Source organism: Corvus moneduloides, chromosome Z (assembly GCF_009650955.1).
Source record: "Corvus moneduloides isolate bCorMon1 chromosome Z, bCorMon1.pri, whole genome shotgun sequence".
NCBI lineage: Eukaryota > Metazoa > Chordata > Aves > Passeriformes > Corvidae > Corvus > Corvus moneduloides.
The window spans coordinates 73,072,609-73,093,432 of NC_045511.1; the positions used below are offsets into that span (position 1 = coordinate 73,072,609).

The 20,824-nt window shown below is 41.3% G+C and overlaps 1 protein-coding gene across 1 annotated transcript; it reads right to left on the bottom strand.

Moving 5' to 3' along the window:
- Positions 1-8,217: 8,217 nt before the first annotated feature.
- On the bottom strand, positions 8,218-20,617 carry RGMB (repulsive guidance molecule BMP co-receptor b). Its single transcript, XM_032095145.1, has 3 exons — positions 20,297-20,617; positions 17,381-17,892; positions 8,218-9,496 (listed from the first exon to the last, which is right to left on the bottom strand). Exons 1-3 carry the CDS (start codon positions 20,394-20,396, stop codon positions 8,819-8,821), a joined length of 1,290 nt encoding a protein of 429 aa, XP_031951036.1. The 5' UTR covers positions 20,397-20,617; the 3' UTR covers positions 8,218-8,818.
- Between the last annotated feature and the right edge of the window lie 207 nt (positions 20,618-20,824).

Sequence of the window (20,824 nt, forward strand, 5' to 3'; positions counted from 1 at the left end):
GACAACTTTTGTTCTTTAACTTAATAACCCATTGGCTTCAGCAAAATATCACTCATCTCTCACACATGTCATATAGGCAAAGATGTAGCTAGCACGGGGCTAGGCTGCTTGGGGGGTGGGAAGGAAAAGGGGAGTTAATCAATGCTTGTTACTTAGTGGGATAGAAAAGGGAGGGGAAGGGGGGGGTGTCGGTTTGAGCACTGTAGGCAGTCAGAAAGAATGTGAGCTCTTAAGTACCCAGCCAACAGGAAAAAGGGACAGGGACCCCACCAGTTGAGGAAGGGTATAAAAGTTTGTGCATTTTAGAGAGAGGTGCCTCCTCAGTGAGATGCATCTGACTCAGGTGACTCGTTTATATCAATAAATAAGTGTTGCTTTGATGACTTTGTCCTCTTTCAACTTTATCTATGACAGCTGGTGAGGGGTCAGTAGCTCTGACTGAGGAAGCTGTGACTGGTCTGGAGAGATGGTCCCAAAAGAGATCATCTTCCCGAAGCCCGGTGTCTTCCCTCAGCTGCAAGCTAGGAGGGCCCGTGCAGAAGCTGTCAGCTCTTCAGTGATTATCAACTCGTGATTTCAGCTTAGCTCTGCAGGGCAGCCTCCAGGCCAGACCAGGGAGAGAGAGAGACAAGAGGCCCCTGTAGCTCTTCCGCACAAGGCAGCTTCATTAGTTAGGCAAAGGGGAGCCAGGGACGAGCATCTCTCTGCCCTCGCAGGGGCAGGGGACTAGCTCTTATACAGGGGGTGGGTGTCAGAGGGTAAAGGCCAATGGGCTACAAAGGATCTGCATAGGGTCTCCCAGAGGATTCTGGGTTTGTCTTCTTCTCGCAGTAACTGAAAGTGGTTGCCTTTCCAGAGGAGTTTGAGCAATATCGTTATCTCAGCAGACGTCCCTCCAGGGCAGTGGCTGGGCATACCCTACATTTATCAGCAAAACAGTATTTCTCACAAGCAACAAGAGGGGAAGTTGTGACCTGGACTTACAAGCAAAAGGCTCAGGCTGACATGGACAGGAGAAACCCCTTGCCAGCTAAACAGGGCAGAAGGGGGCCCAGCCCCCACAAGCAAGGATATGCAAAGAGAACTCTGTGTACTACGGCGAAAGTTCTCACACCTTTTACACAAGATCATTGTAACTGGGTACCTCTCTACATGCATGGAGCATGTAGTCACTACAGACTTCACCTGATTGCCCTGACTTTTCAAATACAAAGGATGAGGACCTTGAAATGCAACTTAGCAGGTCCCAGGATGTGTGGATACTCAAAATCAAAGCTCATCTGCAAAAGCTGGAGTTTGTTTATCTGCAGGGATAACAGTCTTTTGCAAGGCTATTCTTGACATAATCCCAGAAATGGGTTTATCCACGTGTAGAAGATTATGTTGTGGATTTTTTCTCTCTAGGAAGAAAATCAATATGAAAAGGAAAATGAGAACACAAGGCTCCATTAACTTCACAATGACGTGAAATTTTTCTTGTAGGAGGCTTATTTGCTTGCTAAAATTACATTTGTGGGTGGCAGAGTGGGAAGGCACTGGTGGATATCTAGAGATGAAATGGTAACTTCAACTCAGCTGCCCCTTGGTAGCATAAGACAATTAGTGTAAGGAAGTTATGAGCATTGCTTTGTCCCTTTGTAGAAAAATGCAGCTAGTGGTGAGTGCTATGAGTTTGAAACAAAGCTTTGGAAGTCATATGCAGGGGAAAGAGCTTGTCCGAGATTCAAGGATGCAGTGCTTCAGCCAAAGGTGATACACAATAATCCCTATATTCAAAGTTATGTGTAAGGGTGAAATAAAGTAAGAATGGAAGAACTGTATTGCCCCTTTAGGAGTGGGACAGACTGAATGCTGACTCTATGCATAAGCAACAGAGGTGAAAAGGCAAGATGGAGAAATTCTTCTTAGTCTCTAAACCACCAAATACTTTGGCACATAAGAAAATTATATCCAGAAACTAAAAATCAAGGAGACTCTCTATGTACATAGTGATCCATATACATATGTAGTAAAGAACTCCACTGAGGGGAAAGTAGTGGTAAAAGAACCTGCTTAAATTGTTACATGGGGAAAATTCATTAATGACTACCAAGATAACCCTATTGTCCACAATTTCTCTGTAGTTAGCAGCCCTTAGTTTAAGGCCTCCACCAGAGGTCAATATATTGCCATTTAACTACTGGCACTTTAACTAGCCAGTAAAAATATCCTCTGAGCAAAGTTGAAACTGGGAGGGTTTTTACTTCTTGTCATTAGACTAACTCATTCACTTACAAATGAACTGCTTTTAGATTGCAGGGTTCTGGTTGTTATTTTTTATCCACGGAGATATTACATAGAATATTGATTTTAAAGATTCGTGTTATAATTACCAGACAACTGACCTTTCCTTAATATTAAATGAGCTGGTAAGATTTTAACTTTTGAAGTGAACCTCCTTATTTCATCCTCCCTCTTACCTTGCTTTTGGTTCACATCTCTGACCGGATGAAATGGATCCTTCCTGGTAGAACTAAATGGGAAGAAATACTCAGAAGATCATGTAATGCACTCCAGCTGCTGACAGCTGTTTGCTCTGTTCGAGCTAGTGTAGAAAAAACTCAGAGCAAAATCCTCTCAAATGCGCAGAACTAGAGATTTTCCTACGCACTTTGCACCTATCAGACAGTGTAGGAGCAAAATCCTAACACATTTTTGAAAAAAAGCTCTATTTAGCTTTGTCTTAATAATAGTGAAATGTTGCAATTATTAAAGGATCCGGGGTATGGATCATTGATAGAATTATGGGATCAATAGAAGAACTATAGAAGCAATAAGCCTGCAAGCAAAAGGCCTGTGTGTGAGAAAAACTCTCCATGAGAAAAATCTGTGAGAACCAAGCTGAGAACAAAAAGGGAGTTTTGAAAAGGTACAGCTGTGGAGATAAGACCCAGAGGGAGGAGGGTGAACACCGAATTCTTTTAATCATAACATAACTGAAGAAGCTTGCCAATGTAAGTCCAATTATGTAGAAGTAGAAATGTGCTTTGATAAGCTTTAAGCCACTTAGGAGTTAACAAGCTGGTATACTATATAAGTGCCTCTGGATTGCTAATAAACGGAGTTTTGCTCTTATCAACCATATTGGCTGGTCTGCAACCCTCTCCCCCCGCCGGAGTTACCGGGCCTCTTGTCTTTTTACAATTCCAACAGTGAAATCTGGATTTTTGTGAGTCTAAACCCCAAAGCAGAAAGTGTTTCCACTTTTAAGGGTCTTCTCTTTCTGTCCCTGAAACAGCAACATCAGGATTATCATATTTTACGAACAGAGTATAACAATACAAAACAGTGTATCCAGAGAAAAGTCAAAAAGCAATCCATTGTCTTAAAACAGTTAGCTGATGGTCTGCTAAGAGAAAAAACTCTTAGCACTTCTGTCAATGAACATGCAGGTCTGCTTGTGGAAAGCTTTCAAGGACTCAAACACAGAGGGTCATCTCTGCAGGACTTGGTATTTTTTGGCCAAGGAGCCTTGACTAGTTGCAGAGAAAGGGCAGAAGATTGTGATTGCCATAGACACAGACACATCTGAAATTACTTTTCACCAGTTATTCTTATTACAGAGGAATATCTATTTGTCCTTTCCCAATAGGACTATTTATTTATTTCTTTAACACACACAAAGTTCATCTCATTTGCAAGAAGGTCAGACTTTGACTTTTTTGCATGCACACTAAAAAAAAAAAAAATCATTCTGAAATGGTGGCATTCCAAAGAATCTCAAACACTACCGTGCAAGGCACAATTTATTGATTAGGGCCTTTCTACAGGATTTATAATTGCCAAAGTATTGTAAAATTTTTTTCCCAAATAGCCTGTTCGGGTAACAGTTCTCTCATGGCTATCAGCTTACTTATTTCACAGAGAATTAGTTCATGGAGTTTTAAGCAAGCTAGGGAGTGATGACTGGCAGCACCTGAAGGAGCAAGAACTAGATGAAGGCAGGTCATGCCAAACCACTGGCACTACAAAGGTCAGAAATAAGGGATTAGAGATGGCATCACAGACAGTGGTGTACATGACTTTTTAACTTGACCTACCCACAAGGGTTTGCCACTACTGAGGTATCTCTGCAGACAGGGTTACAGAAAGTTATTCCTCTAACATACCCCACGTATAGAAAGTGGGAGTGGTTTCAATCCTAATATATTCTTTGAAGGCAGGTCTCATACACTTCCAAGCCGACTGGTATGGAAAAGCTGAGCATTTTTCCTGAGGAAGGATAGCAACCTGCACTTTTATCCCTGCCAGATAAAAACGGTAAACCCAGTAGGATAACTATTACAGTCACCCAAGTAAGCAAGAAAACCGTTGTTTACACATCTCCTTCACACTGTTTGGAGTGAGGATTCAAACAAACACCTGTCTCTTACTTTCTAGTCAAATACATTAATAATATGGCTGCAGGGTATTTAAGGGTTTTGCCAACCTCAGCTGTTGAAACTGTTTTGCTTTCTGTAAAACACTTGCATGGTAATGGCAGCAAAGGACACATCGAAGAAGAGCCTAAAAGATAAAATACTCCAATTAGAAAATGCAGCCCTTGTTCTTCTGCACACTTGTTATATACTTTGTATCATTCACTGGAAATTGTAAACACTCTGGGATTTAAAGACCAAAATTAATATTATAAGCATTACCACTAAGACCTTACCCACTTGGTCTCTTTCCTCTTTATCCTCTGACTTCAGCTTCTTAATTTCTCTTTTCTGCCCTTCCCCTGACCTACACAGAGCTGCTTTGGGAGGAGTGAAGGGGCCAGTACAGCAAGGATGGGGTGGCCTTGTTGCCTTCTCCAGCTCTACTTTCAAGAGAATCAAACATTGAAGGTTTCAGACTATAGGCAAGGCCCAGGTTTGGCGTGAAACTTTCCCAGGCCAAGGTGTCTCCATCAGTCAGGTCTGGGAAACAAGGAACTGTGTGTGGAGGAAGTGCTGGATCAAGTGGCTCATCTCTAGTGAACATAGGTTGTCCCTGGGTATGAACCAAGGCTGGAATTTAAAATGTACCCATCAGGACTGGACTAGTTTCACCTGACTTCAGCTATTTAAAATAGCTGTTTCCTCCTCTCCTGGACAATAGCAATAAGCATTTCCAGAAGAAAAGTCAATCCAATCTACAATGTTGCCACTCTCCCCACTGACTAGAGAGGCAGCTTACATGTTTAGTTTGCCGAATTTAGGTGAAATACCTCTCAAGCATTGAAGACTCTCAAGCCTCCAGTCTCTTTTGAGGCACCTAAGACCTCTGGACCCAAGTCTGGATAAAGCTATCCCCCTGTAACACAACAAAATGGTGTTTATTTAATAATAGCCCCCAGGTGTTACTCTCACAAGATGTGAAAGACCAAGGCAGAAGAGGAATTTCAACTTGCGTCTCCCAAACTCCAGCAGAATGCTCACCACCACCACACTTTAAACAACTCCACCATCACGTGCCAAACATGAGTAAGTCAAGTACTTGCCCAAAAAGTCCTGCAAGTAAACCAGGCAGATAACCAACATGTGAATCTGGCTGGGGTGCAGGTACAACCCTCAAAACTACTTTAGTTTTCTCTGCTCAGCAGTAAAATACAGATTCTTTAAGGGGGCTTACTGGAGTAAGAAGAGAGTAGAGATCCTAGAGAAACACGTGGGTTCAAGCTGAAAAGGCTTTACTGTGTGTCTCAGTTTCAGATTTAGACACTTCACACACAAACTAGACATAAAAAACTTTCGTACATCCAGCCCTCAGCACATGCTAGAATCAATGACACGTACATATTTTGTGTACAAAAAGGAGTACTCTTCTATTGTTACAGTGTAGATGGAAGTGGAAATTAAGGTTTCAAACTAGTGTAAAATAATTTCTATAAATAAGTTACTGGCACTCCCCATATGACACACTTTTTAATATCCAGTTAATGAATCCTGATACATACCCCTGCACAGACTGTAATCAATCTTACTGTTCACAGTTAATTTACTAACAGCAGCTTTTAATGTCAACAAAGTTTAGTTTACAAACAAAGAATCCTGAATCAGATCAGATGCAATTGTTTTACATCAGTATCATAAATTTAGCTGCATACTTGTAATTGATCTGTGGCTTTGTTGCTCTCCATAACAAGGTAATTAATGAGAATGATAAAATCTAACAGACAAAACTGATCCCCACAATCCTTGTTTGTTTTGAATACAGTTGAAGAGAAGTAGCAGCACAATACAGAGAATGCTTATCTTGTAAAAAACACAGAATACTTGCTAAAAAAAAGGAATCATTACTAGTCCTGTTTGGACATTGTATAGATAGCAGTCTTGAATAGCTGGAACAGGGAAAGACAGAAAAGAATTTGTATCAGTCAAGACATAGATGGGCATTAAATAAGCAAAGAATGAAAATTTCAGTGTAAAACACCATAGCTGCACTTACAGAAGAAAATGAATGCAAGATTTTAAACTGCTGTGTGTCTCCTCTCAGAAGAGAAGACAGCCATGAGACTCCTGGGCTTTTTTTCAAAACATGTCCACTAATGAAACTGTCATTAGGCAGTACAAAGCTGGCAACATTGCTTGCTTCACTTTGGAGGGTATGTAAGTAAACAACCACTTGCACAGCCTCAAAACTCATCAAACAAATGCAAGGTAGCCATAATGCTAAAGTAAGAGAATGTAAATAACTGGTGATCGATTTTCTGGCAGTACAGCAGCAGTCTGAAAGGAAATGCAATACTGAAGGTCTGTAACTTGACCGTAAGAACAAAAGGTTGTTCTCTCAGGCTGTGTTCCACTTAACAGATGTTCTATGCAGATTTTTCTTCCAGACAGGTTTTTCGGGAAGAAAAAAAGAATCTTTGGTTTGACAGGCAATTGAGCCTACTATTTCTTTTTATAATATCCTTGTTCAGGATATTATACAAAATACACACACAAAATAAGGGATTAGACATACAGTCTCTGCCAGTCCTGCAACACGCTTACTAACGAAGTTGTCAGACTCCACAACTACAGAGAACTATCATCATCCGTTGTTAGAAGCTCTGTTAGCATATGGTTAGGAATGCTCTAGAAGATACTTTAAAAACCCTTTTGAGAAAGCCACTAATATCCAAGGCTAGCCTAAGACAAAGGCCAACAACAGACAGCATCAGTAATGGCTGACTGGTTGTTGCATTAAAATACCGATGATCACATTACATGGCCTTCTGCAGAGCTTGTGGTGTTAGACTGACACCTCTGAGAGTAAGCTCCTACATGTATGACAGCGGCCTTCTGTGTACAGTAAACACATACACATTTAAAGCTCCTTTTGCCTTCTACAGCAATTTCCATGACTTTTTCACAATATATCTACCGGATAAGATTATTTCTCACACACCTCAACTTCTAGCTGTAATACAAGCTTAGCAAAGCAACATTCAGAGTTGTGATTAGGTTTAATAGGTCTGTATTTCTTGGTATGTATCTGACATAACTTCTTTTAAGTTTTGGCACTTTCAATTTACCTTCACACTGTGTGATTAGCCTTGCAGCTGAAATACTCCATGTATACTTAGCAAATCACCTTGTTACACTAAGTTCTGTAATCTTATGGACTCTTCTGTATAATTTATTCAAATTTCACCATCTCTTCTTCAGTTTTACAGAAAATAATTTTCTGTTGCAGGGTTCTTCTGGTCTGAGAGTTCTCCAATAACTTGAAAAGAGGATTTTTACAATGCCTCTCAGGAGGGATGCAGCAGTAACACAGATCACTGTGTTCTTGTAAGTATCTCTGCAACACTACAAAGGAACTGTACAATTCGATCCTGAGGTAATGGTTCCTGATCTTAGCTTCCTCCACACTGTCTTTTCAATAAACTGGCCTGGTTTGCTGCTGCTGGTCATAAATTTACACATCTTATTTAGCAGAGGGAAACAAGCATCTGCAAGAAGTATAACAATTGTATTCAGCACATTCCTATCCAATATCCTATCTATCCTATTTGGCTGGGAGACAAACTGAGACTTTATTTATAGATTACCTGCCCAGTACATGGTCTACATCCCCAATTTCTGTGCACCCCACCAGGGGTCACTTACACCACCTTACTGACATTCCTCAGCATGGGGGGCAACAATTCTTCTATTATAATAATTTTAAATATTTACACACTGCACAGCCACTCTTTTACATACACACATATACTTACTGGTATATATATCTAAAACATTTTGCAAAGACTGACTACATTGCGGGGTTTCCAAGCATGAAAAAATCTGTAGCCTTCTATAACACAGACAACTGGAGGGCCTGTGGAGGAAAAAAAAAGTTCCCTCTAAGTTTAAGCTCTCTTTGCTCTCTCCAGAGATCATTCACTAGCTTCAAAATACCCATTTTTGACATTAACTAAAGCTCTCTTGGAAAAACCCACAAGTTAATTTAGTTAAAAAAGCACGTGTTAAACCAAGTAGTACTTAGAAAGAGCATTGAGTATTTCATGTGTAATACATAGTTACTCAGATACAAACTTAAATACTTATTATGTAAAAAATAAAGTGCTTTCTATTGGGTCCCAACGCAGGGACATTATAAAACATTTGAACAACTGTAAAACAAATAGATACATAGAATACTGAATCAAACATACACGAAAACAGTTAACATCCAATCTGGTGGATGCCCCAAGACAAAACATCCCTTCATATACATGGTATATACATATATATTCATCTTTACTCAATATATTATGACAATATAAATTTCAAAATTTTGTTACAGTCCAAAAAAAAATCCTACAAATATGTCAGGAACCAGACTCTCAATCTCCACACAAATATGCAACAAGGATCAAGCACAGAAGTCCAAGACTGACAAAGAATTTGCTATCCCTGCCCACACTACCACCTCCACTCCTGGGAAAGATATGCCAGTGCTCTTTGCTGGGGTGCAGTGCCTCCACATCTTGCAAGGCACTGTGAGCAGCAGCTGTGAAGTTGGCATCGCCAGTGGTGAGTAGATCAAATACACATGAGTAAAAATAGATATCCTTCACAAGCATCTTCTCATGGCATTTGGTGGTAGCTGTTTCCAGTGTGTACCCTGATAGGGGATGAGCCGCAGCACCCCAAGGAAGCAGCTTTCCCACCACAGGCAATGGCAAGTTGCCACTCTGATCAATACGTTCACTGGAAGGGCAGCCATTCACGCACAGCTGCAGATCCTGGCTTTCCTCGTAGGCCATGACCAACTCCTGGGGCATGCGAATGGCCAGGGTCAGGTAGTGCCCAAGCTGGCGGATATACACCGTGGTCCCGATGTACCTAGCATGCATCTCGATGTATTTGCCACTGACTTTCTCCACGATGTGCAAGTTCCTGGTGTTCCCATCTCCTCCACTTGTTGTACCATCAACAAAAGCTGCAGGCAAGTCATCAGTCACTGCTTGATATACTTTCTGATCTGTACAGTCTTGGTATGATTTGAAGATAATAGTTATCTGTGGGGGAGGGGAAAAAAAAAAGCAAAGTTAGCGGAAAAAAATCATCACGTCAACCCCTTTTCCAATTTGTAACTGAATATATCTGGAACTGCCCACTACCTTAAAACTTGACAGCTGTCCACAACTCATGCCTAAGGAAAACAGCTTGTAAATGTGCTTAAAGCAGTATTTTACTAGATGGCATATGTTAAATTTGTTCTTATGTTGGCCCGGAAGCAAGACTATTAGCGTGTGGCAACAGCCTTGAGGTCAGGAAAAGAAAACACTTTATATTTAATTAGGCATCACAATTACCTCCTGCCTGACAGTTTCTTAACACTTTGGAATGCATCTGGCAATGACAGAGAAGCGCAAGGACCCGGCAACTCCCACGGTGCTGGCCACTATGGCAAAACCAGAATGAGACCATGCAAAATCCGAGAAAGGTATAATCAGGACCAGGAAGAACAACTAGTCAAATAATGACTTAGGGCTCCTCAATACATTAGTCCTAGGAACTGGGAGATTTGACACTTCGAGTCCACTGTTGCTAGAAAAGGTGCCCACAGAGAAACAAAGCAATACTGAAAGATACTCAAAGACATGCCTTTGAAGAGTGAGTAACTTCCAATACCAAAATCATTATCATAAAGCAATTAATTTTTTTTTAAGATTAGAATTAGCCTTTTAAACCTTTCTACTTGTTAGAGTAAGTCGCAACAAAAGAAGCAGCAGGTTGTCCAGTCTTACTTGAAGGTAATGACTAGGCTATATGGCAGACCAAGTTTGGAGTGTCTAGCAACTTTTCCTAAAACAAAAAATATAATGAGAATTCACATCTAAATATTCAAACAGATATGCTACTGCCTTTAGAGTTCTAGAGGGGAAGGACTTCTTGAAAAGGTCAAAAGACATTTTGCACCAAGAATAGGTATTCTAGTAATTCTTTTCATCATTGACTGATTATATAATATTTGTTACAGTCTATGATTTAAGCAGTCTGCTGAGAGACTCAGATTACTCCAAAACATATCAGAAGGAATTTTTAAACTAATGTTAAACTCAAAATCTGTTCCACAGCAACCTCACATTTTAGTTTCAGTTAACCACCACACTTCTGCACAATAACTTTTATTTCTGCCCCTCTGTTTTAAAGTAAGAGCTAGAGGTTAAATCAAGTGTAAATTACAAACAATTTGAACAAAACCTCTGCCCTCACTAGCCTCACCTCTCTCTTATACCACTTGTATAAGACACAAGTCTTTCCACCTGTCTCCTCCCCCTGCAACAATTTCTTCTTTGGAGTATGCAGACATACCCTACACAATATTAGATTTATTTTCAGTATTTGGTTTATCCCAGGTGGTTGATGCTTTGTCAGTGTTTGTCTCACAACACAGACAATACTTACTATTTTGACTTCATATGTTCTCACTAGTGAGGACTGCATTTTTCCAATCGTTTTTCCTTGCATTAATCAGTTATACAGCCTGAGATGTATCAGCTATATAGCTTGAGACCATCTGTACTCAAATAATTTGGTAAACTGATGTCTGTGAACAACAGCTGAGCTGGAATGCTTATGCCCAAAATCCAGAAAACGCACAAGTGCCCCTGTTGCTGTAAAGAGCACCTCACAGCTTTGTGCTTAGTAAAGTAAGCTCAGCAACTACAGGAGAGAAACTTCAGGTCTTTCAAGTGATTAGTATTTCTGCATATAATCCAGGCCATAATGCAGTAAAAGGCCTTTTATTTTGCGTAACACAGTTTGGATGAAACAGACTTCTATCTCAGCCTGCTCAGACAAAGAAGCATTGCTATTTCCTTGAGCACATTTGCATTGTTCTGCACATCTCCAGAAGTAAAGCTCTAAGTCTCCTTAGCACTTGAACAAGCCTGGAGTCAAAAAGTGTTCATTGTTTTAATGAGACACTGAACTGGCTGCTTGCTAAAACATTTAAGCAAGGCACCTGCCAAAATCTATCAGGAAACAGCTACCCAACTGCTCTCTCCAGGGCTCCCTCGTTTCCAAGAATGAAATGCACACAATTTCAGAACATAGAGAAAGAACAAGAAGCCTTCACCCTAATTAAAGATTAGCAATAACACTGGATGCTGAATGAGAGCTGAAGGACTATTAGATGAAAAAAGGCCTCTATGAACATTGCAAGGACACTCCAAACAGAGAATCAACAGAGACAAGTAAGATTTTCAAAGGACACACATGTATTCAAACCTTGCAGCTCAAGGCACTGGTTTCAAATATTCTGTTGTCTGTCATGTGACATCCATCTAATCCATAGGCCAAATCAGTAAAACCAGAGTGCTGGATGGGCTTTGCCTTATCACACACTCCTATCTCAGTATCATGCCCTGATACATGCCCTGACAGATACTCAGAACCTGTTGCAAAGGGAGATGAAGCAAAATTTCATTGCAGAGTGTTCTGTCTTTAAATTTTCAAGGTAACAGGGAGCATTAAAAAGTGAAAATGGTTATTTCTAACAAACTTAACACGTTATACATGTCTGTGTACGCACAGTACTTTTCACACTCTGGGTCCCAAGAACACCTTCACAAAGCTGCTCATGCAGTACTATTTACAGACTAGAGATTAGCTGCCCTTTCTAAACTTAGATAGAAAAATCCAAATGCCAAAATCTTCATATGAAGAAAGATTTTTGAAACTATCGATGTATCAGCCTTGTTCTTTGGGAACATACAGAGCTCTTCTGCAGTGAGGCACCCTGAAAGATGAAAATAAAGGTTTCCAGAGGCTTATCTGAGGATACAATAAACGAACATCAGCTATAGTAAGATTACTAAACCAAAACAAACCCCACATATACAATTTGCACACATACAATTTCATTTTGGACTTCATCATCCCACTCCTACTGATGCCAGTACTGATGAGTACACTGATCACAAAGCTTTCTTAAATTCCACTGCACATGCAAAACCTTTCAAAGACGGTGTTACTGAGCTGTAAAACTGCAGTTTCTGGAAGACTTTCATGTATTTGTAGAAGGTGCCTGGCTTGTGTACCTTAAAAACAACACTTTCAACTCTTGAGGTCTTGTACTTGTCCTCCCTAGTGCCACAATGCAATTAAAATGATGAAGGTATCACTATATGTTTGTTATTTTACTATGCATTTCATAGAATCCTAGAATTGTTCAGGTAGAAAAAGACCTCTAACATCATGAACTTCAACCATTATTTTAACACTGGTGAGCTTAGGGAGGAGTGAGTGAAAAAGTGCTCAGTGGAAAAGGACCTAGGGATGCTGGTTAACAGTGGCTGAACATGAGCCAGTGTGGGTCTAGGGCGCCAAGAAGGCCAAGGACATCCTGGCTGGTGTCAGACAAAGTATAGCCAGCTGGACCAGGGCAGCGGCTGTACCCTGTACTCAGCACTGCTGAGGTCACACCTCAAATCCTGTGTTCAATTTTGGGCTTCTCACAACCAGAATGACATTGAGGTGCTGGAGCGAGTCCAGAGGAGAGAAACAGAGTTTGGAAGGGTCTGAAGCACACGCCTCATGAAGAGAGGCTGAGGGAGCTGGGGGTGTTCAGCTTGGAGAAAAAGAAGCTTAAGGGAGATCTCACTGCTCTGTACAACTCTCTGAGAGGAGGTTGTAGCCAGGTAAGAGTCAGTTTCTCCTCTCAAGTTGCAAGTGACAGGATGAGAGGAAATGGCCTTAAGCTGTGCTGTGGAGCTTTAGATTGGATATTAGAGAAAATTCCTTCACTGAAAGAGCTGCCAAGCACTGGAGCAAGCTTCCCAGCCTCTTGACTCATCATGCCCAAAAATGTTTAAAAGGCATGTAGACATGGCACTTACAGACCATGTTTAGTGGTGGAATTGACAGTTTGCGACTGGACTGGATCTTAAAGGTCTTTTCCAACCTAAATGATTGTATTATAACCTCCAAAAAATCTGTAGTATAAGCTACTTCTGCAAAATAAGACAAATTCATCTCTGCCTTAGGCAAGATGTCCATAAAGATGAAAAGAATAATGACATGTGACGAGGTACATGATCCTTCTACTTCTTAAAACGTTTAGAACATTTATCTTCCAGTTACCTTTCAGCTGTTTTTCTACTACACTGTTCTTACTCTGCAATGATTTCCTGAAAAATTGAAACCATGCTACAAAAGAGATATTTAAAATGTTTTGACTTTGGGAAAAAGAACATTTATCCCCAAAATTCCCTTACCCTGCTCACAGCACCAATTCCCAGGTTCCAAGGTTTATACCCAATAAATTACTACAGTAAAAAGCTCTGTAGTTTTTTTCCTTCTCTGTGTCCTTAAATTCCCTCTCTCACCCTCAAGCTATCTATTATAAAACACCTGGACAGGAAAACCTCCATTTCCAATTAATGCAAACAAGAAGATACCTCCAAACAAGAAGGAAAGCTTTCCATTGGCAAGCCCAAGCATCTCTGCCTCATTTGCTACTCAGGGACAATTGCTCTAGTGATATCCTGTCACAACAGCAAAAGGCAATAAAGACTTTGTACCCCTCCAAATAAAGCACACAATAAATAAAATTTCAAAAACCCCAACCTTCTATTTAATGCACTCTACAATACCCTACCTACCTGCTCCCTGTAGACACAAATGTAGACACAAATGTAGACACAAATGTAGACACAAATGTAGACATTTATTCTCAGGGAACTGCAAAACCACTTCCAAGACAGGGAAGCTCTTATCTAGAGCTAGAGAAATCAAACATAAATAATGCCAGTGACCTACTCAAAACCCATACAAGAAGTCTGTCAGAAAGAAAAAGAAAGAAGAGCTTAAACTCAGTTTCCCAGTTACGTGGTGATGATCCTCCTTCTCCATCTGAAAGGCCCTAGGATCCTATGCCAAGGGTCATAAGCACATCAGGCAAGCTCAAAAAACCTGGAGTTTCTATTTTCAGCTAGACCACAGAACACAGCTTTTGTCCATGGTGAAAAACAGATGTTACTATGGGTAACACAAATACGCAAAACACCTACAAACTGTCAAGAGCATTTTTATAAGTACACAACTCTCACAAGATGTGCTCTTCCAATTAAGGAATTCAAGGAAAAGTTTTCCTGCTTTTTATACTTTCATGCCAGCGCACAGTGAGGCGCAGGGGAGAACAACACGCTTTTATTCCTCACATTCTTACTTAAGTGTCGTCCTGGCATTCTCTTGTCCTTTATGAACTTTCTGGATAGTCCTCAGACTGCTGGGGGTTCCATAGTCTCTTAGGTTTTGGAGAGAGAAGAAAACTTCACACACAATGTTGCCTTCATTACCAACTGCCTCAAAGACTGGTACACCAGAAAGCAAAGACAAAAGTGAAAAGTACTAACTCCCTACAAGGGCAGGTGATGGTTTGTACCTTTCAAAAGGACAATGGGGTGAAGATTAAGCATTCTGTTTCTATGACTTCTTAAACCACTTCCTCTAAAAAAATGCATTCAGGAAAAACTAAATCTTCTACTCTTACTGTCCTTCCTTTCATTAGGCCTGCTTTAGAGTGTACTAATTAGGTTAGTATTTGCTTTGGCTTCTGTACAATATAAGTTCAGCATATATCTTTGTTTTTATTTCCTGCTAAACATCTATTTCAAATACATACAATGAAATAACAGCCAGACTAACAAAAAGTACCAGTCTGAAAACTTTTCTTATGAAGAAGGTAGAAGACCTTTTGGCATGCTCTCAGCTACGGATTACACTATGTAGATAAATGTCACGGAAGTGTAGCTCTTTAGAAGTCCTTTAAGCTAGCCTGTGGCCAAAATCAGTTAAGTACACTCAGCAGCAGATAGTCAATCATAGTCAAAATGCAATACTTGCAGAGGAAAATGTTACAGGAATGAAGTTAGCAGAAAAGCCTTTTCTATTTCATTTATAGTAGCCTGCTCGTACTAGAAATAACAGAGTCAAGAGAATGCATTAGAGATATTAAAACTTATTTTCTAAGTCACTTCTACATTCAAACAACCTTCATTGTCTACAACAGGTATGCTAAGTTCTGTTACCTGCCAAAAAAAAAAAAATTCAAGGACTGTACAACATGTAAACTATATCAGCATTAGAGACATTTCTAGTATCGCAAACCATAGATCTTGTTTTATTTAATTGCTTCTGCACACTTGGCTGTACTTGGGCAATGACAGAGACTACTACAAAAGAGGAAAAAAAAACATTTTACCCAAGTCAAGAAAAACACAGAAAGAATCCCTATTGAGAACAAATAAAGACACAAGGCACACCTTTTAAAACCTTTTTAAAAATACTTTCCCTCAGTATGTACACACATTTACTCTTGGTGTTCTCTTTGTTATCTCTTCAAAGACATATACCAGCATAACATGCTACCACAGTCAATCATTTTCAAAATGTGGCTAAAGTTAAGATCACCTATCTACTACTAACACACCCTAGCCATCCACACAATTTGCACACAAGAGTCTCAACTTTTTCCTCTACTGCTATCGGAAACAAGAAATAAAGAAAATTCTGCAAGAGTTTAGCAAAACTGAGGATAAAAGCTTACTGCAGATTACAAAATCCAGGTTTTTCTTCCACTTATTAGGAGTCTTTAGGTAAAGCCACTGGAGCAGATTGCAGGGGACATAAGTCTGTTTTGCAAAGCTTACTCATGTAAGCCTCATTCCCTTACTTTATACACCTTCAGAACTCATTCATAATGAAGACTGTTTTTGAAACAGACACAAGTTAAGAAAATGTAATTCTGAGTTTCAGTCCAACCTCTTTTCACTCATACAAGCATTGCCACTAGTAAATACTTCAGAATCCAGCACAACTTTAATAGTAAAACCGATTTTCCCATATTAATACTACTGCACAACCAACTCCACAGAAGATGCATAGGCTCTACCCTACTGTGAAAGACAACTCCTGCTTCTGACTCCAGTAATTAAAAAAACTACTTCCAGGCTTAACAACACAGTGAAAATTCTTTGGAGTAGATGTCTTGAAGCTGTGTACATATAGCCTGACATAGCTTGACAATACATGAGCTACACTACCACAATTTTTAAAAAAGCCCTTTCACTCCAAAAGAGGTACGTGACAACATCAGCTTCAAATGCATGCTTAAGTAATTGATGGACACGCTACCTGCATTCAGCAGAAAGAGCCAAGGACTTTTCTTAAGTCAAAGAAATGGCATCAGTTATCAAATACTAGTGGATGTATTCCTACTCTAGACACCTCAAGTATCTGAGAGGAGTGCAATCTTAAGTCCTGCCTGTTTCAACAAGAGTTTAACATTCTTGGCACAATTTTAAGGCCACTGCTTGTTTAGTAAAGCCAAGGTACTAAGTCTTTCTCACAACCATATAGCTTGCTACCTCCTCTCAATTCTTTGCAGTTCCCCCTCTTGTTTCTGCTCTGAAACATCAGTGTTTTGGTAACTAGTTTTTTGTGCCAGCCATTCCCAGTATTATTTGCTTTCTACTGTTATAGCTATGCAATTTAGAAAATTAATGAAAAGCAGACAAACGCTCTTTCCTTCTTTAAGTTCCCTTCCAACCCAAAGCATTCTACGATTTTTTGAATTTCTAATTAGTGCAGAGAAAGTCACAGATGTACAATAATCTAATAACTGTTTAAAAGTATTACATCAGTATCCGTACAGGCTTGTGTGATGACACGCACAGGTTTTCTTGTCATGAGCAGGAGCAAAGGGAAGAAAAAACCCTGTTTTGTTTGGTGCTCAGAAAAGAAGATACTAAGTGTTTTACTTTTTTATACTATTGTTTAGAAGATTCTCAAGCTGCTACACTTCTTTACCTGTTAAGGGCTAAATGACTTACTTAACTGTCTTGGCCTTTTACTTCTCCATGCATGCACAGTGCACAAAAAAAAATCTGTACCTTATTCGTAGCAGTAGCGCTGGATCCTGGGACCACAGGCACATTGGTCACTTGCACTGATAAGTAGTTATTGTCTATAAGGGGCCAAGAACCTTCCACTTTGCATGTCTGGAAGTTATCCTTAAAAGTCCTCAGATGAGGATCCCCAAACAAGCCACAAAACAGGTAAGTGGGAGGAGGAGTCTTGTCTCCTCCCTGATGTTCTCTCACTTCTGTGTGGCCACTGTAATTGCAAGGATCATAGGTCATTTCAGGGTTGGTGGAGGATGTGGGTCCATCTTTGGTACAGTTTCTCTGGGTCATTAGGTCACCGATCCCAAGCACTGCAGAATGATAGACTAGGTTTCCACGACATACTTTGGAATTGCGATAGGTACACACAGAGTATGCCCGCAGGGCCTTGCAGAACTCCAAATCAAAGTCCTCAAGAGCCGTGTTCAGATGTGAAGTGAAGGATACAAAATCAGTGGTGCACTTCTGGATTCCACAAGATGTGTGCAGTTGACAGTCACCTAAGCACAAAACAGACAACAGAAAGACATAAAGCAAAGCTCTTAAGTGGCAATACCCCTTTCCACTCCCACAAGTACCACAGAAAACAACATGAAAGAAACTTAAAAGTGCTCATGCACTAGGGAATCATTGCATTTTAGAAAGACAAGAGGTTGCAAGATAGAAAGGTAGCCATGGAGAATATCTCAGAGGCTGAGAGGACTGATGATGTCCTAATCCATTACCTCATATTGTCTAGATGAAAATTAAGAGCACTAGATCCTGTCAAGTATAAGCTAAAGATTTCTTTCCAGACACCAAGGTGATGATGCAATTCTGTGTATAAATTAATCACTTAGTCAGTAAGGAAGTCTCCATTTAGTCTTTCAGTGCTTTACACAAGTTACTGGATTTTTATATAGAATTCTGCCCCTCAAAAGAACGTGGTAAAGGCAACAAAGTAAAGTTGTTTAGATGTTTGGACATATCTAAATGTCTAAAAATGTTTAGACAAAAATAAGACTGACTAAAGCAAAAATCAGGTTCTCTTCCAGAAACGAGGGCGGGGGGAGGATGGTAGGTAAGCAGACAAGCAGATTGCTTAATTTCCCTGGCACTGCCATAGCTAAAGCTTCACTGCTCAATTTTTTTGGGACTAGTGTGTGAAAATACCCAGCTTTTTTTTGCTCTCCTTGTCTGAAGCACAAGTTTTCAGCTAAGGTATGTGTACATTGCAGTAGCTGTACCTCTCAGAACATAATTCAGTAATAACACAAGGGGAAGAGAAACCCTCTCCCCACAAAAGCCTCAAGTACTTATCAGATGTATACAACTGCTACACAGTTCAGTTTACACCAACAAACCAGTTAGAGTTTATCTGATGACCTGATTTCCATAAAAAAACACAGTTAACATCCTCACAAGCAAACGGGAGTTTTACAGTTGTCTCCTCCACAGTCTCACAATTACGATCCGAAATCATTCCAGATTCTCATGGCAGTTAACAACGGCTTTCTGAAGGTAACTTTTACCCAAGAACTTACCAGGACCAGAAATTAAATGAACAACGCTAAGGGAAACAGAGCCACACTTTTCACCCAGGTTAAAGCCAGGAGGACCCTCATCTAGGAAGACTGCAATCCCTGCCATCCAAAGAGAAATTGGACCTTCATAAAGAATGTGTCCACAACTTCATTCAACAGCTGTCCAAGCCTGCAAAACTATGTACTAAAATTCATCTGTGGGGACATTTATCTGTCATTTCTCGCTGTCATCAAACAGGATTTGAACACCACAAAAATGCCAACAAAGATAAAATGGAAGAGTAAAAAAAAAAAAAAAGGAAAACGTAATATATCTATGAGAAACTCTTGAGCCATGAGAAGTGGAAAATAGGATGAATAACAACATTTTTCATTTTTAAATAGTTGTTTTCTGCAATGCACCCAGTGACGAGAGGATATCAGCAATTTCTTTGCCTACCCCTTAGCTGACCTTCCTGAGGCAGTACTCACATGACTTACTCTGAATATCTGTACCATGAATTTATAAGGGCAATATGTTTTGCCAGTGATACATAGCTAACACAAATCTCCTGTCAAAATCCCAAGACAACACAAAGCAGAACGAGGAACTCTCCACCGACAGCTATGCATGACCATGACTTGTGTAAGCTGAAAATTTCCTTGTGCAAGAGATATACACCTCTGAAAAATACAGAAAAAAACCCCTAACAACAATCAACTTCTGTGTTTTCAAATACACAAAAAAGACCCGTGCCAAGCAAAATGACAGAGGGAACGCTGGGTTTAGAGCCAGACTTTCAAAGCATCAAAACTTTTATTTCCCTTCAGTTATATTTGTAAAATTATTTTAATCACAAATAAATCAGGCTAGACGAGCAAGTCTGTCAAGTTATCAAACAGCCGAATAAATCACAGAATCTCAGAATTTTTAGGGCTGGAAGGGACCTCTGGGGATCATCCAGTCCAATCCCCCTGGTGCCAAGGCAGGGTCACCTACAACAGGTGACACAGGAACGTGTCCAGGTGGGGTTTGAATGTTTCCAGCGAGGGAGACTCCATGACCTCCCTGACAGCCTGTTCCAGTGCTCTGCCACCCTTAATGCAAAGAAGTTCTTCCTCAAGGTGAAACTTTTTGTGTTTTAATTTATACCCATTGTTCCTCCTCCTGTCGCTGGGCACCACTGAAAGAGTCTGGCATCATCCACCATCCTCTCGGATGGAGATATTTATATGCACTAACGAGATCCCCTCTCAACCTTCTCCTCTCTACACTACACGGGCCCAGCTCGCGAATCCCTCCTCATGAAAGGCTCTACCTGAAGAAAAAGGACTCGACAGCACCTCGCGTCTGCGGGCACACGGCTGCGCTCCCATCCCTCCCAGTCCCGCTCCCCGGTACCTGCGCCCAGCAGCAGCAGTCCCAGCGCGGAGAGCAGCAGCCGGAGGGCGGCGAGCGGCGGCTCAACGCTGGCGGCGCGGGAGGGCGCAGCGCTCCCCATGCCCGGCCATGCAGGTCCCCGGGCCGGCGGCAGGACGGCGCCGCGGCATGAGGCGGCGGCGGCGCGGGCGGGCGACGTTCTCCAGGCTGCTTCCCCCTCCTCCTCCTCTTCCTCTTCCTGCTCCTCGGTGGTTCCCGCGCCTCCTTCTGCTCCAACGGCGTGGCCGCAGCGACGACCACAGAAGGTGACACGACGCGCACAAAGGGACGGACCCGCGATGGGGGGGGGGGACGGGGCGGTGGCGGCGCCCGCCCCGCCCCGCCCGCTGAGCTGCGCTGCCTCCTATTGGCTGCTCGAGCTGTCCGTCACAGCCGACGCCCGACGCCCCCTGGCGGTAACGAGCCGTCAGCCGCCGGCCCCGCCGCCGGCTCTGCGTCACAAACGGCCCAGAGAGCCGCGCCCCTGCGGCGGGAGGGGCCGCGGGAGGC